The sequence below is a fragment of the Cucurbita maxima genome, unplaced genomic scaffold (genome assembly GCF_002738345.1).
Source record: "Cucurbita maxima cultivar Rimu unplaced genomic scaffold, Cmax_1.0 Cma_Scf00019, whole genome shotgun sequence".
Classification (NCBI taxonomy): domain Eukaryota; kingdom Viridiplantae; phylum Streptophyta; class Magnoliopsida; order Cucurbitales; family Cucurbitaceae; genus Cucurbita; species Cucurbita maxima.
The window spans coordinates 1,984,497-2,001,739 of record NW_019272035.1 but is presented as its reverse complement, the minus strand read 5'-3'; the positions used below and the strand labels follow the sequence as shown (position 1 = coordinate 2,001,739).

The following is a 17,243-nucleotide window of genomic DNA, read 5'->3' as shown; positions in this document are numbered from 1 at the left end:
CCCCCCCCCCCCCCCCCCCCCCATTTTGTCCTCTTGTTTTATGCATGTAGGAAGGTTTTCAAGACTTGGTGGATATCCACCGACTGTTTCACTAGGCAGAAGGAATTTATTAATTTTGTGTTGTCCATCTAGTTTGTGGGTTTATGATTCGTAATGGTTTCATGCCATTTTTCTGACAGGTCAAACCAGCACTTCCAGCTCTTGCACGTCTAATGCATTCAAATGATGAAGAAGTTTTGACTGATACCTGCTGGGCACTCTCATACCTTTCTGATGGTACGAATGACAAAATCCAAGCTGTTATTGAGGCAGGTGTTTGCCCTCGTCTCGTCGAGCTATTAATGTGAGTGTACAATCATTGAGGGGTGTTATATTTTTCTTCTTTTAGACTTCTGAATCAGATGATTCATTATCTTCCAGGCATCCTGCTCCTTCAGTGCTCATTCCTGCCCTTCGAACGGTTGGTAACATTGTTACTGGCGATGATTTGCAAACTCAGGTATGAGCTGTTTGGTTTTTTTGGTCACATTAATTGGTAGATGCTGTACGGACTTGACCTTAGTTGACAATTTTGGTAGTAAGTTATAAGTTCCCTTCTTTTATTGCCTTTGGGGTCATTTTCATCATTACATTTTGCACATATATTCTCCCTATGGAGAAATCAAATGAGATTACTAGTACCCTCTTTGAACTTAGTTTTGTAATAACTTGCACATTCTTTTGTGGAAACTGTTTGGAAGTTGCTTTTGGATGTTCTAGCTTTTCCAGTAACTTAAGCATAAAATATGGTTCTTGTTATCTATTTTTGGGGGATTCCTCCAGTTCGCTATCAGTTGATAGTTGACACCCCTCAGTTTAAGGTCGGACCCTTTCGATGAGTTTGGATTGCTTCCCACTGCCTTAGCCTTGTTCCATAGCCTTGTATTTCATCTCTTGTTGCAATTTCTCTCTTCATTTCCTCTCTAACATTCTTTACTTCCAGCAATTTTCTCCTTGATTTAAGATCTATTTCTGTGATCAAACTGCAATATACCAATTTGATAGTATCCAGAGAATTGAAATATAAGTCATATTAAGAACTTGTAGTTTTAGAACAAGAAAATACGGTAAAATATTCCAACTAGTATGAGAAACTTCAGTTCCCTTGAGGAGAATTGAGCGTGAACTATTGAAAAGAACCCCTTGCTGATGTACTCCTCAGATAATGGCTATGTCAACTATTGAAAATAACCACCTGCTAACTTACTCCTTAGCTTAGCACCTGTAGTATGTTAAGAATATTTCTGACATTTACCTAAATATTACGGTTTCATGCTCGTCTTTTTCTCTTTCAGCTGGTTTGTTCTGTCGTATGAACTATTTATGGTGATGAAAAATGAAGCTGAAATTATAACTTGAAATAGTTGAGTTACATTATAGAGGTAAAGCTAGGGAGTTCGGTAGACTCTAGAAACTAAATGAGAGAAACGTTCCGATAGATTCCCTAAAATTCACTTTAATTTGTGTATTCTTCAGCTAAAGCCTGCTTTTTGAAGACCAAATTGATAAAGATATTTTTTTCTCCATAGGTTATTATCCAACACAATGCCCTGCCTTGCTTGCTAAATTTATTGACTAATAATCATAAGAAGAGCATCAAGAAAGAGGCTTGCTGGACTATATCTAATATAACAGCCGGGAACAAGGCACAGATTCAGGTAAAATCACATACGTATCCATCTTATCATGCCCGGGAATATATCTTTGATTGTGTAACGGATTGGTTTCAGCTATGTGATCTTTCTTTGTATTCCTCCAGGCCGTTATAGATGCCAATATAGTTGCTCCCCTAGTTCATCTGCTCCAAAATGCCGAATTTGATATTAAGAAAGAGGCTGCGTGGGCAATCTCGAATGCCACATCTGGAGGTTCTCATGACCAGATCAAGTATGGCGTTTATTGCCCCCTAGTTGCCATATATACATAATTTATGTTTAGGTTCTAATTTCACATGATTGTTCTTCCTGGTGGCAGGTACTTAGTAAATCAAGGGTGTATCAAACCTGTGTGCGATCTTCTAATTTGCCCCGATCCTAGGATTGTCACGGTTTGTTTGGAAGGTCTTGAAAATATCTTGAAGGTAGGAGAAGCTGAAAAGAACACAAGTGATACAGGAGGTGTTAATATTTATGCTCAATTGATTGATGATGCCGAGGGGCTAGAGAAAATTGAGAATCTGCAGAGTCATGACAATACTGAAATTTATGAGAAGGCAGTGAAGATCCTTGAGACCTACTGGTTGGAAGAGGAAGATGAGACTATGCCACCAGGTACTGCTTCCCAAGCTGGATTCAATTTTGGTGGCGATCGGCCTGTCGTACCATCTGGGGGATTCAACTTCGGCTAAGAATGTACGTTTTCTTTCCTTCTGCTGCAATACTTACAAGATTCGAGCCAATCGGGGTTTTTCATTTCATTGTTCTCAATTTGAGGAAAAATCACCATGCTGTTTTACTTGTGCAGGCTTTCCTGTGGGTTATTTCAACAACATCTCCAGTCGGTCAGGTCAGGCGTGTTATGTCATTGTTTCGCCATGCTTATTCCAGTCCCAGTTGTTATTTAGAGGTGTTGCTGGACTGGCTCAGATGCTTTCATGAGTCGGGAATTGACAGATCTGAGAAATCGAAGCGAATTTCGTTTGGCAAACTGATTTTTTATTGTTTTTTTCTTAGTTGTCTACTTGTTATAAACATGAAAACCAAGCATTGTTTTCTTTTTCTTTTACACTATTACGCTCTTTTTATTTTTTGTTCATAGTTTTTCCAGAGAGTAGATTCCATTTTGGCGAGCTGGTATCTTCTATGTTGTTTATGTTAAACAACACATTCAAGAAAGTTTTGGTACTATCATTTGATTCCCTATTTGGTACAACGATCTTTCTTCTACATGCGACTTGAAAAACCTCCCTATTTCATACTTAACCAAACTCTTTTGCTTTTTTTCTTTGAACATTATTGGTGCATTGATCATTACGATACGAAAAAAGATATAAATGTCGCACTATTCAGGGGATATATATAGGTTCGTAACCCTGTTTGTTTCTAATAAGTTTGTAATATTAGAATTTGTATAACCTTAGTTCATGAAATCTCTAAATCTCGTTTGTATTAAATTTTAGGATACTGCTCTCTTTTGGATAATTCGAAAAATCTCCATTACTAATCCTTTGTATATCTTAATATTCCTAGCCATCCACTCATTTTTGCTCAATCGTCCGAGTAATAGTGAAAACTCGATCCAATTGATCTTTTGAGTCCGCATTAGGATAAAGGCTTCTCTTGCGCCTATGTTTATTTCTGCTAACTCTTATACATAGAAAATGAGACTCTATTTTTGGACTATGAAGTATTGTTTGGAGTTTTAAGTCGGTAATGATAGTATCTTGTACCTGAACCGGTGGCTCACTTTTTCTAAGTAATGGGGAAGAGGACCGAAACATGCCACTGAAAGACTCTACTGAGACAAAGATGGGCTGTCAAGAACGTAGAGGAGGTAGGATGGGCAGTTGGTCAGATCTAGTATGGATCGTACATGGACGGTAGTTGGAGTCGGCGGCTCTCTTAGGGTTCCCTCATCTGGGATCCCTGGGGAAGAGGATCAAGTTGGCCCTTGCGAACAGCTTGATGCACTATCTCCCTTCAACCCTTTGAGCGAAATGCGGCAAAAGGAAGGAAAATCCATGGACCGACCCCATCGTCTCCACCCCGTAGGAACTACGAGATCACCCCAAGGACGCCTTCGGTAGTAAAGGTTTAGAAAATGCTCGTTTTTCTAAATACAATGGTACATAATTGTCCGATTTTAAAGCCTCAAACTCAAGGAACGAGAAATGTATTTTACCCTAATTTAACAATGAAATTATCAATCAAAAGTTTGTTGAGCTTACAATCATTATGTGGCTAAGTTATGGGAAGAGGTTGAAGAATCTTAGGGACGAGAAAGTTTGGTGTAGATGTCAAACTTTAGAGACGAGATATGCATTTTACCCTAATTTAACGAAATTATCAACCAAAACTTTGTTGAGCTTACAATCATTATGTGGCTAATTTTGGGAAGAGGTTGAAGAATCTAAAAGGCAAAAGAATTCTTCAAAAAGTACCAATCAAAGCAAAGGATATGTGGTACACAGATTGGATATAAGGCTTTATGTGTCAATTTTATTGCACTGAAATAATAAAAGTACAAAGTACAAACATCAGTCAATACATGAAAGTGAACAGAATGATTCTCCAAGTAAGTGGGACAGCCAAGAATCAACTTCTATAAAAACTCATGAAAATCAAAAGAATTATCAGCAGAGGTACGATGGATGACAAGTTTCCAGTGCCCAATCAATTTCTATACAAACTATTCCGTCCATAACTCTGTAATTCAAGAGAAGCTAAGTCCCTCCTCCCCATTCCCCGGCACACACCAAACAGGGGAATGAGTCCTATGTGCTCAAGAATTTCTCTGATTGGCCTGGAAACGCCACTACCATTTTTTGTGTAAAGGTCTCTGAGGAACAATGTTGGTAACTATGCATTTATCTGGAATTGTATATTATACTTGATAATCAAAATAGGATGGATTTAAGGATTAAGAGAACCAACATGACAAAGCACATGATAATGAGCACGGACGCGCACATTACCATCCCCCCTTGTTTCTGTGTTCTCTCCGCCTGCAGAACACGAACGATGATGTAAACATACAAATATGAAGGAATGAGCATGAGAGGAAATCAGGCACGAAGGATAATGTTTTGAGAATTATTTAAAATCAAAAGAAATTAGTGAATGGGGATCGACCTTCTGCAGTTGCTTAAGGCCCTCCTCGACTGTTGTCGCAACATTTTGGATATTGTAATCTATTCTATCGATAATGGTACCCTGTTGGGAAGAAAGCATATATATTTTCAGTGAGTATGTAATAAATGAACTTTCAGGGCGTAGGATGGGCACCTTCTCTAACCTGGTCTATGACAAGTACTGATAGGTCCTTCATGATCTGAGCAAGCTCGTTCACGGATTCTACTACCTGGATTGAAGTGAGCTGGTTGAATAAAGAATAAAGATGTACACAGGAATGGAGATTGTAGGGAGAGTGATTTTTTCTACTCACTTGTTGGATCTCTCTCTCTCTTTCTGCAGTGAATGCTTCAGTCTTTCGCACCTTAGCCATCTGATGCTCGTTAAATACCTATACAATTTCATACAAAAGATTGTAAGGCCTAACAAACCCAACCCATGTACATTCTCTTACGCAGTAGCAACCACATCGAACTTGTAAGAATAAAATGATGGAGAAGATTAAGGGTACCATGTCTTCTAAATCATCGTCATCCTCCATTCTCGACCTATTTCCATTTAGATTCATCTCTATGTCAATCCCATCTTGACCTTCCTAATTCACAAAAAAAAAAAAAAATGAAACTGTGATTCAGATTTTTGGAAACTGAGAGTTCAATATGAATATGAAGAAGTAACTAAGGCAAGCTTGTCTCGTAAACAAAGATATGAATGAAGAAATGACACAATGCTACTCAATTACATAATTCTATAAAACCGAAGTAATTATGATGATGGAAATGTGGAATTGAAATGCTAAATGAAATATTCTTCCCAGACCTCTTTTTGCTGCCGTAGGCGCTTTAAATAAGTTGACTGTTTCTTGCGAAGCTCCATAGAGAGGTTCTGAAGGTCAGTGGCAAGAGATCGCTGCATCATAAGAACATATAACATAAAGTTTAGGACAGAACCCCAATATTTGAGAGAGATTTCCATCTATATGTTGACTCTTTTCATTTCCCTTTTGTTTTTTGAAAAGGAGACAACTTGCAATAGATAAAAAGAAATTTAATTTGCTCTAATTAAATCAACAATTATGGCATGCAAGTTTAAAATGAGGGAGGAAATGAGATGGTAAAAATAGTATTTAGAGAAAATAGACATCAAAACATATGGATTTCTAAATGAAACCAACAATTTCACCTTCCCTACCTGCCCATTATCCCACGTTGAACCCTAAAGATCAGCTAGAATATAAGGCTTGCAGTAGACTATTACACTAGGCTGTGAAGAGGAGAACTCATCTATGATTCCAGCCATGAAAAATAGTAAAATGAAGGATCAAATACATTTCAGAAGCTAGATTAGATGCTGAAAAATAAGTACGAAACTAAAAATGATGGAATTTGACCTAAAGAAGCCACTCGGGTTTGTTATTGAATTTCCTAATAATGAAAATGCAAGCTGAGCAAAAACGAGGGGCTTCATGCTTCGAAGTTACTTATCGAATGATATGGAAGGCTCAAAGGCATTGGTATTGGGATGTGACTAAAGGGAAGTCTTAAAAGATATAAGGGACGCCTGGAAAACTGACGATGGGAAAAACAGCAATGCAAATGAGGCAGAACAGAGGAGTGTCGAGTGATGAGAAGAATCAAAGGCAATGTGTCTCTGTACTACTGCAACTTCGCCAAGCTCAGAACTTTTTCTCCTGAACTTTAAGCGATATTATACGAAATTTTGCATGACTGAAAGCTCAGAGAGAACAAGAAATACAGAGAGAGCAGCTCTTTGTAAGAGAAGTAGCTTAATAAACCAATAAATGTTCCACACAACCATTTGCATCTTCAAGTTATACCTGAACATTTTTTCTGATATTGGAATCTTCTGAAGGTCCAGCTACGGAAAATCTCTTGAGCCCCTTCTCTGATTTCTTGATTAAGTTAGTTATGTCTTGCGTGAGAGATTCAATTAACCGTTGATCTTCTTTATCATCTCCAAATGAAGGCATTAAAGCCTTTGCATGAGCTTTAGCTAACTCCATCATCTTTACTCGTGCACGCTGCACATTTGCAGCTATTTCTTCGGATACATCCACCCAAGCCGGAGGTAGACCCACAGTAAGAGCACCCTTACTGTAGACATAAACAAAGAAATAACTCATAACCAATAACATTATGATATGGGAAAAGGAAAAGATGTTGAAGTATAAGTATGTTTTCCAAACTTTGATGTTTGTAATTCTATTTTCTCCGTTGACATCATTAACTAATTAATATTTTGACATGCTTATTGTATAGATATTGACTGATTTGTCCGGACGAATTTTGACTTATTTGACATGAAAAAATAGATAAAAGAAAGAAGTGGTCGGTAGGACTGCTAAAATGTAATGCGAAGCAACTCGACCATATCAAATTCATTTCATAGATTGTACATTGTACCATCTTTTCTTTTGTCCAACTATGCCGTTTTTTCGTTTATTTGTTTATCTATTCATGCCAAAACAACCAACATTTGTTCAATAAGTATGACATATCATCAGTTAGCTAATAATGTTAATGGAACTACATAGAGCAACAATTTAAATGGGTCAAGATGTAATTGAAACTTGTCTAAACAAACAGAAGCAGAGACTAAATTTGAAAACGAACCAAATAAGAACGAAAAAAACCAGACATTCTGCAAATCATTATGAATTCCATCTAATGCTTAGAAAGGTTTTCAAAGTTTCCTTGGTTTTTCCGCCATTATTGAACAAATGCCTCCTCCGCCTCTGTAATGACGATCTCACACTTTCTCATCTCAAATGCTTTTAACTAATCTATTTTATTAATCATTCTACTCCAAATATTAATCACCTTAGGAATAAAATTTCCCATCTCCTTCGTCCATGAACGCGGCAACTGTCACTAAATCTCAATTTTGACAAGATCGTACCAAGCGATCTCTTAAAACAAAAATCCACGATAAACCGTTTTCCACCATCCAACAATGAATTCTCAATGCTAAGCCAAAAAAGAGATTTGGATCAAATCCACATAAACCGCAAATTACCAGCATACAGTCACACACATGTATATAGACAGAGATAGACCTTGAATTACCCGGATCCTCAGTACTTAAGGGAGCGTACGACCGATTCGGATGCAACAACGACGAGCTAACCAATTCAATCACCGGTCCACCAGTGCCAGAGCTAGTCGATGGCGATGCAGAAGCAGGCGAAGAGCCGGTAGGAACCCTCACACTCCTCAACGCGTCCCTGTATTTCCTAAAGATTAAAGTCCGATTCCTCGACGCCATGGAGAGAGGGAGAAAGAGCGCGAATTCTCGTTGCAAAGAATTCCAAAACTCTTCAAACTCGGTAGGAGTCCAGGGATCTGTAAGAAATTGTTCAAGTACAAAATCTCATAGCCGGGAAAATAAACTCGAACGAAGGGGAATTTCCGGTCAGGTAATCAGAGATCAAGGCAAGGGGAAGGAAATGCGGCGGCCGGAGGGAAGTCACGTGCTCGACGATCAGAGACTTACCGACAAAGTTACGTTATAGAATTGAAGAAAATCGGAAAACGATGGCTCCCGCGAAGACTATAGAACCCCATCGGCGTCAGCTTTGTTAGCGTTTTTGGGCCTTACTGAAATGGGCCTAATGATTTAGATTTTGGGCCTGGGCTTCATAATTAAATTTATTTTTGGGCCTGGGCTGCATAATTAAATTTCTGAATTTTGGGAGTATTTCGTAAATGACAAAATATATATTTTAATTTCTATATAAACATTTCATGTTTTTTTAATTAATTAATTTAGTTTCTATGGTAAAAAAATATTCAATATTTCATGCTTACACTTTTTAATTTAGTATAATTTAAAAAAAAAACTTCCAAATTAATATAATTTTAAAAAAATGCTTTTTATTTATTAAAATAATAATAATAAAAATAAAAGATAAAAGACTTTAAATATTGTTGATCTAAAAATTAAGAAAAATAAAAACTTAATTTCGTGTTTCTTTAGAGTTTTATAATTTCCAATTTTGATGAAAAACATACAATTTAATTTTATATTTAATATATAATTAATTTTTTTTAATAGATTAGATATATTAGAGATTAGTTATATATTTTTAATATTCAATAATTAATTAGTTTATTTAATATAAAATTATGAAATTTAATTGACATTTAAACATTTGTTCTTCTAATTATCCATTTTTTCCACTCGTAATTCGGATGACATATTTCGCTATCCTCTCCCGTCCGGCGGTGAAATTAGGGTTTCGATCATTCTCCTCTGTCGATTAACCTGCACCGATACCGATACGGATTTTGCTGTTCTGGTTGTAATGGCAAATCGTACGGACCCAGCTGCGAAAAACATAAGGGGGACGAATCCGCAGAACCTGGTGGAGAAGATTCTTCGCTCCAAGATCTATCAGAACAATTACTGGAAGGAGCAATGTTTTGGTTTGACGGCGGAGACATTGGTCGACAAAGCCATGGAGCTCGACCATCTCGGTGGTACATATGGTGGCAACCGCAAGCCCACGCCATTCATGTGTCTCGTCATGAAGATGCTCCAGATTCAGCCGGAGAAGGAAATCGTCATCGAGTTCATTAAGAACGAAGACTACAAGTAATTGTCATTGTCATTTTAGTTTTCAATGAATTATAACTTTGCATTTTTGTTACCTAGAAGCGTTTAGGAGTAGGGTTAATTAGAGGGAATATTTCAATTGTTTGTTTTATGGAGTTTAAAGAAACCATTATTTTGGGAACTTACTGTGAAAATTAAATACTAGTAGGTCTGAGTTTTTGGAGTTGATTAGTGAATTGGAAATTAAGATTAGAATTGTGAATAAGTTAAGAACTTCTGCATGAGCCCTATATTTGTTAATTGTGATTTGATAAGCATTGGAAATTCAGATTAGGCTTGTGGTTGAGCTAACTGAAGTACATTGGAAATGCTTTCTGTACCTCATGGTGTTCTGTAGTTCTTAAAGTTGTTGCTCACTCGCCCTAGTTTGCAATGATTGATTTTATACTGTATAGTCTTGTAAATGCGTTGTCTGCTTGGATTAAAATTCTTCTTCTGTCAGTTCATAACTATGTTGTGTTTGTGAAATCTCTCTCTTGTAATTTCCTGTGGATGTTATGTTTTTTTTTTCTAGTCTCTTTCAAGCATTATTTTGAAGTTATTATTTTTTTTTTTTTGGGGCCATAGATATGTTCGGGTTCTTGGTGCCTTTTACTTGCGACTCACTGGGACTGATGTTGATGTGTATCGTTACCTGGAGCCCCTGTACAACGATTATCGGAAATTGAGGAGAAAATTAGCTGATGGATGTAAGATTCTGGGGCCTCTTTTTGAATTTTATCTAATTAGCTATTGTGAAAACGACTTGATTTTACTTTCTTGTCACGTTAATGTATTTCTAATTATGATCTCCTCTGTAAAAAAAGTCATGAACTTGTCTTATTTTTATCAGGTTTTTCTTTAACACACATGGATGAAGTCATTGATGAACTTCTTACAAAAGATTATTCATGTGACATTGCTCTGCCACGTGTCAAAAAGAGGTATTGTACTGATTACTCATGTGACTTTCCCAGTCAGTTTATTTTTCAAGTGGAAGTTGATAATGTCTTATTAAAATCAGGGCCACAATAGAAATATGCATTATTCATTCTTTGACAAACAGAAGTACATGGATCACAAATTCTAAATGTTGCTGTTCTGTTTCTCTCTCTCTCTTTTATGTGTCTCTAGTGTTCAGTTTTGAATGCGATGCTTCTTCTTGAAGTAACCTAAGTAAGATACACTTTGTAATGGCAGATGGACCCTTGAATCTAGTGGTTCACTGCCTGCAAGGAAAAGTGCTTTAGAAGATGACTTTGAGGAGGAGGAAGAAAAAGAGGATGTTGAGCCAATCAATGATTCTTTGGAAGGTGATATTCATGAAAAGGTATAAACGCATTCTCTGTTTATATTTGTAAAAGCATCTAATTTCATTTTCTTGTCCTTACTAACTCTTTTGAGATCTTGCATCTGCAGAATTATTATCGAGGGAGAAGTCCTGTGCGGGAGAGGGACAGAGACAGAAGGCGTGATAGTCACAGACACAGGTCTGATCCCCTGTCTTCTGTTTTTTGGTTTCTTCTCCTTCCCTGTTCTCTCATTTTTTATGTTTGCAACTGTGATGCTCTTTCTGAATTTGTGAATATTTCCTCCTGTGGAGGGTTCCATTGATTGATATCTCCAGTCTATTAGCTGCCTTTATTTCGTGAATCACATAAATTTTTCGATGAATGGGAAGTATAAGGTCCAAGGCCAAATTCAACAATTTTGAGCGCAATTTGTCTTTTGCTTGAGTCTTTTGTTGCCAATGCTGTTCTCTTAGTAGAGTTGGTGCTGGCAAAAGTTGAAAATTAGATCAAACAAAAATTAGGAGATGAATAGGAGAATGGATGTTGTGGCTCACTCAGCATGGAGTTATCTACCTGGTCTGGAAATCCATGCTATTGCCTATCTTGGGACTGGATTGGGTTTATTAGTTGCTTCTGAGCTCGTGCCCTTTTGACCACCGCACGTAGATAAAGCTGATTGCTACGTTGGTTTTGGTTTTGGTTTTTGACCATGCTATTTCTTTGAGTGCTAATTTAACTAAAACGGATCCTTACTTAATCTGGTTCTTTTTAAACTGATTTTGATGAACTCTGGGGAAATTTTCATTTATTTATTTATTTTTACGTATTTTTTAAAATTACGGAGCTGGAAGCAGTCTGAATCTGTAATTCTTGGATTGTTATCCATACTGCATTAACATTCATATGTTTTCTGTCACAACCATGGCATTTGAAGCCGTTGGTTGCTCGCTGCTTCCTACAGTAAATTCGCAAGGTCCTGCCAGGTTTCTCTGTACTGACAGTGTGCAGCTGAGAAGTATGATGGATCGTACATATATTTTTCAGTGTTCTTTTTTCTCAATTTTATTTTTGTATTGCCTTCAATGATATCTTGGTGACCATACAGGCTACAGCTGAGAACTACTCATATGCTTTTCCTTTTTCATTTTCATCTATTATTTTGATTATTTTTCGGGCAACATCAAGTTTGTATTTGGTGTTCTACCCGAATGTTAAACCTTTCTGTATCTTATGCTTTTCCTGTGAAATTACCTGTTTATGCATCCAGGATAGGATATTTTATTGTCCATATTTTGATCCTAAAACCCATGTCCATAATGCACATTGCTTACTTGCATTTATGAGCTGTCTTTCTACATCGTTCCATTGAGTGAGAAGAATTTGATCTTTTGATACACCGCATTGTTCCTTTGTTTAATCACAGGGACCGAGATTATGAAAGAGACCGGGATATTGATAGAGATCGGGGTCGTGGAAGGGAAAGAGATAGAGATCGAGAAAGGGATCGGGATAGGGACAGGGATAGAGACAGAGATAGGGATAGGGATCGCTATCACCTTAGGGATGAGAAGGAATATGGCAGGGATCGAGATAGGGAAAGAGAAGGCAGGGAGAGGGAGAGGGAGAGGGAGAGGCGTGACAGAGATCGTGGTCGGAGAAGGAGCCATTCAAGGAGTCGAAGTAGGAGTAAAGATCGAGAGGATGGGGAGTACCGGAAGAGACACACCCGTAGCAGCGTTAGTCCTAGAAGAAGGAACGGGGTGGAGGATAGAGAGGAGCCGAAGAGGAAGAAGGAAAAGAAAGAGAAGAAGGGAGACGGGGCAGGCGAGGAAGACCCCGAAATCGCAGAATGGAACAGAATTCGTGCTTCTCTTGGAATGGCACCTCTGAAGTAGATGTTTTTTCTTCTTCTTCAGTTTCAATGAAGTGCGAGTGAATTAATGTTGCATAACTGAAGTTAGAGGTTGTTGTCCATGTCAGTATGAGTTTGAGCGCCTAGAGAGGCTTAAGGTTCTCTGTTTTCTGTATAATATTTCTTTGGTGATATTACTGTCTTTGTTGAATGATAATATAACTTACATTTTGGAATATTAATTTTTTTTTCAAAAAAATTATGAGATTTAAAAAAAAAAATAATTATAAAAAATCAAAAGTTGATATATTTGTGATTTTGAAACATTAATAAACAATTAATTTTATCAAATAATCTTAATGGTTCAATTATTTCATAATTGCTCAAGAAAAATTGTGATGAATAGGAAAAAAATGTAGTCCAGCTAATTAATAAAAATATTTAAACTTTTTAAAAGTTTTAATAATAATTTTTTAGAAAGTTAAAAAAAATACAAATTTTTTAATATTTCATTTTGAAAATTTCATTAATATCTCACATTTAAATAAAAATTAAAAATAAATAGAAATCATCTATCGATGTCCCATTGGTGATACTTCCTTTTAATATTATTTTTCAATGCCGGTACTAACATTATTTTAAATTTTTTTTTTTCGTAAATTAGAATGTTTTTGAATTTATTTTTAAAAATTTAAGGATATTAAAATATAATGGTATTTTTTAAACAATGATGAGTATTTTTGAAATAAGTATAAACTGTCTAAAATTAATAATAAAACTATTTTTTAGATTTTTATTTTGAAAGTTTAAATATATTTTGATTTTTTTTTAAATCATTTATTTTCACATTATTTTATTATTAAGTGAAGCACGTAGATGTACCGATCTCCGCCTCTCGTCGTTCTCGGCCTTCCTAGCCGGCGTCTCAGCCTCTTGGTTTTTCGCTTTTCACTCCTTGCAATAAGCATTTTGTTTGAGAACGAGTTCGATTCTTCATAGCTTCACAAAAGGATTAAGACTTTGCTCGGTATTCTTGTTATGTATCGTCTTCTAGTTGTTGTTGAACTACAACTCCTGGATTGATGGATGAAAAAACTGCTTTTCGTGTAGCTATTAATCATCAATGTTTATTCACAGCATCTTAGATTATGTTTATGAGATTCTCGTGATGGTTAATTTTAGCCCGATTTGAGGTTCAAAAAAATAGAATAATCCTAGTATGCATTATGATGGTTAATTTTAGCCCGATTTGAGGTTCAAAAAAATAGAATAATCCTAGTATGCATTATCGTCCGACATTTGAAACGCTTTGGCTAATTGTTTATTCGACTGTAAGTGCTGTAGCCAGTGAGTCGTCCACCACGAAAGTTGGTATTCTTAATGAAAGCATTATGTTATAATTGGGTTCTTTAATCACTGAGGAGAGATAGAGTCCATCCACTTAGGAATTGGAAACACTCAGATCTCTAAAAGCAACTTTGTTCCATTAAGATGTCTAAAAAAAGAAAGTGGGATACGCTTCATACTTCTTTTGACAGCTCTTGGATCCAATAACTTTCCTTGTATAACAAACCACCTGATATTTGTTAGGAATCCCTTCTCCAAAGTATTCTTTGTTTATAAAACCGGTTTCCCTAAAAGTCGACGTGGGACTTTCGTCATCCAACACCTCCGCTCAGCTCAAACAAACCTCTTTTAGAGTCAAGTTTAGGGCATGACGGTTAGACGAACACAACTCTCCACAATAGTATGATATTGTCCACTTTGAACATAAAATCTCATGGCTTTACTTTGGGTTTTCCCAAAAAGCCTCGTACCAATGAAAGATAGTATTCCTCACTTATAAACCCATGATCTTCCACTAAATTAACCAATGTGGGACTCACTCCCAATAATCCTCAATAATCCTCCCCTCGAACAAAGTACACTATAAGCCTCCCCTGAGGCTTATGAAGCTCTCGAATAGCCTCCCCTTAATTGAGGCTCGACTCCTTTCTCTAAAACCCTCGAACAAAGTGTATATTAAGAACAAAAGATCTAATAAAAGTTCGAAAGCCTTTGGAAGGAAAACAATAGTTAGGTGTTCTAAGATAAAATCTTCTTCTTGGATTCTTTTTGGCCTTTAGTGCAACACAATCCTTCTTCATGGCATACAAATCAAACTAAATTCTTCCGTAATTCTAAGATAAATTTTGTTAGTTTTTTGGGAGGGATGGTTGTGCGTCGAAAGTGGAACAAATGTACTCACAATACCAATGAACGGAATTACACAAACAGACACCAAGATATTTATGTGGTTCGAAGAGAAGAAGTTCCCCTAAATCCACGGGTAACAACCAATCACTAATAAACAAAGCGTTACAAGTGAATACCTCACTATCACACTACAAATACTCTCACCAATATGTCACTCAATAAATACAATGTGACACACAAAAGTCTCTCAAATCTCGATATCATCAACCTCCTAAACAAGCCTGTTATATAGGGACAATTGTTTGGATCATCAAAATTATGAATTAAATAAGATTAATATTAAAATGGTTACAAAATTAATAACCAAATCAATAATATCTATTATTTAATAAATTGATGAGAGTTAAAATGATTAAATTAAATAAAAAATTAATAACCAAATAACGGTTACAAATGAGTTACAGAGTATTAAATAAAAAATTAATAACCAAATCAATAATATTGACCGTTACAAATTGATAAGAGATAATGACTAAATTAAATAAAAAACTTTTGGGAAAGTGAAAGCAAAATAAGTGGACAATATCGTACCATTGTAGAGACCCGTGTTCATCCAACCTCGACTATTGCATCTTTTGATAAACTTTAGGGTGTGTGCTCGTGATTAATGATTAAGGTACCGTAGAATATAATTACAATTTTATATCATAAAAGAGAACCCACTAAGCTTGGATGGCAGTACAATCCTAGTTATTCTCGAATCTTTCTATTATTTATGCATACCCAACTTTTGGGTTTCTATAAATACACATTTGGGTCTCAAAATGTTGTCATCTCTCCACTCCTTCCCAAATGAAGAACATCATGAAGAACATCATGAACACCATGTTTTTTATATTTCCTCTCTTTTTTGAAGCATCTAAAGCAGCAATAGCTTTTCCTGCTTGTCCCAAATGTGGAGATCTTGAAGTGCCTTTTCCGCTTAGCACAAATGGCAACTGTGGAGACTCTAGGTACAAAGTTTATTGCCGTCACGGGATTCTTCAGTTCAAGTCAAGTGGAGGGTTTTACTATAATGTCCATTCCATTGATGCTAATGCTTCTAAGCTTATTATAAGCCCACCCCAGATAAACAAAGGGAGTTGTTCATCTTCTGATCTCTATTTAGGAGGCTTAAGGTTGGATGAAAGCTTGCCTTTTAACATTTCTACACACAATACTGTGATGCTGCTGAATTGCTCGGATAATCTTGTATTCTCGCCGTTGAATTGTTCTCTAAACAGCCCCTGTAGGCAGTTTGAGGAGAAAACAGAGGAAGCAAATGGGTGCAAGGATACCCTTTGCTGTACGTATTTGAAAGATTCAGCCATGACTGCTCACATGATAAGAGTTAGAGTGGGAGGGTGTACTGCTTACACTTCTGTGGTGAATTTTAAGGGTGGTGATTCAATTGAGACGTGGAATTATGGAATTGAATTGCAATGGATCTCCCCAAACTAGGATGATAATGTGATATGAAGCTGCTGCTGGCTGTGTTCTTTGTTTTTTTTTTGGTGTATGTTTTTCATTCGATGGGTTGATGAAAGGTTTTGGTTGTTTTTGGTTTCCGACACTGTGGTGTTTTCACTGCGGAGATGTTTCCACACCTTTACAAGGGATGCTTTGTTCTTTTGTTGTTGAGATATAATATTTGAATAATATATTTATTGAATATATCTTCGATATTATATCTTAATATTCTTTATTTATGATTTAATTTTATAGTATATTTTATTTTATTCTCAATATTAAATTAATTTATATTTTCCTTATGGATAGCTATTAGTTGTTATCTTATATCCTGTTTAAAGGATATGAATATGAATGATAACATATCTTCGATTCCAATTTTATTTCTATTTCTCATTTTAACATTTCTCCCATTGATGGGATCTCACAATTCTACAACTGATGTGTGATCTCACAATCCACCTCCCTTTGGGGCTACTATTCTCGTTGGCACGTCGTTTAGTAACTAGTTCTAATACCATTTATAACACCCCAACCCACCGCTAGCAATTTCTGGCTTCCTCTCACAGTTTTAAAACGCATATGTTAGAGAGAGATTTACAGTAAATTTAGAAAAGCATTTCAAGTGGTTCAAAATTTATACTCCTATACTCATTTTAAGGGTAGTCTAAAAGAATATATTAAAATTTGAGTTTATAGAAATTACATTTAATGTTATATTATATTTTTTAACATTAAATAGTTTTGCTTAGAATTATTCATTAAAAATTTCTTTCTTTAGTTCGATCCCATTTACAGAGATGAAGATTGAAATAGAATGTGCCCTATTCCAATGTGGACATTTTACTAATAATTTAATAATTTATCTTTACATTTAATTAATATTTTGGAATAAGGTTGAAAAAATAGATTAAAAAAAGGGTAAAGTGAAATAGTATGTAAGTTTTGTTC

The 17,243-nt window shown here is 36.0% G+C and overlaps 4 protein-coding genes across 4 annotated transcripts in view; 3 read left to right on the top strand and 1 right to left on the bottom strand.

The window, feature by feature from the left end:
• The window catches only part of LOC111493550 (importin subunit alpha-2-like), a 5,431-nt gene extending 2,520 nt beyond the window's left edge, over positions 1–2,911 (top strand). The window contains exons 6-11 of the mRNA XM_023143271.1: positions 180–343; positions 421–499; positions 1,569–1,697; positions 1,799–1,926; positions 2,014–2,390; positions 2,503–2,911. Of these exons, the coding sequence (XP_022999039.1) occupies positions 180–343; positions 421–499; positions 1,569–1,697; positions 1,799–1,926; positions 2,014–2,386 (873 nt within the window). The 3' untranslated portion in view covers positions 2,387–2,390; positions 2,503–2,911. The remainder of the gene's footprint in view (positions 1–179; positions 344–420; positions 500–1,568; positions 1,698–1,798; positions 1,927–2,013; positions 2,391–2,502) is intronic.
• A 1,258-nt stretch (positions 2,912–4,169) lies between these two features.
• Positions 4,170–8,114, bottom strand: LOC111493794 (syntaxin-43-like). Its single transcript, XM_023143645.1, has 8 exons — positions 7,906–8,114; positions 6,667–6,943; positions 5,649–5,738; positions 5,341–5,424; positions 5,143–5,220; positions 4,993–5,058; positions 4,830–4,910; positions 4,170–4,702 (listed from the first exon to the last, which is right to left on the bottom strand). Exons 1-8 carry the CDS (start codon positions 8,112–8,114, stop codon positions 4,595–4,597), a joined length of 993 nt encoding a protein of 330 aa, XP_022999413.1. The 3' UTR covers positions 4,170–4,594.
• An 889-nt stretch (positions 8,115–9,003) lies between these two features.
• Positions 9,004–12,825, top strand: LOC111493773 (pre-mRNA-splicing factor 38-like). The gene is made up of 6 exons (XM_023143616.1): positions 9,004–9,443; positions 10,032–10,153; positions 10,297–10,387; positions 10,644–10,773; positions 10,863–10,933; positions 12,159–12,825. The coding sequence occupies exons 1-6, from the start codon at positions 9,154–9,156 to the stop codon at positions 12,628–12,630; spliced, it is 1,176 nt and encodes a 391-aa protein (XP_022999384.1). The 5' UTR covers positions 9,004–9,153; the 3' UTR covers positions 12,631–12,825.
• A 2,820-nt stretch (positions 12,826–15,645) lies between these two features.
• LOC111493768 (wall-associated receptor kinase-like 20) lies at positions 15,646–16,362 on the top strand. The gene has a single exon (XM_023143611.1). The coding sequence runs from the start codon at positions 15,648–15,650 to the stop codon at positions 16,281–16,283; it is 636 nt and encodes a 211-aa protein (XP_022999379.1). The 5' UTR covers positions 15,646–15,647; the 3' UTR covers positions 16,284–16,362.
• The last annotated feature ends 881 nt before the right edge of the window (positions 16,363–17,243 follow it).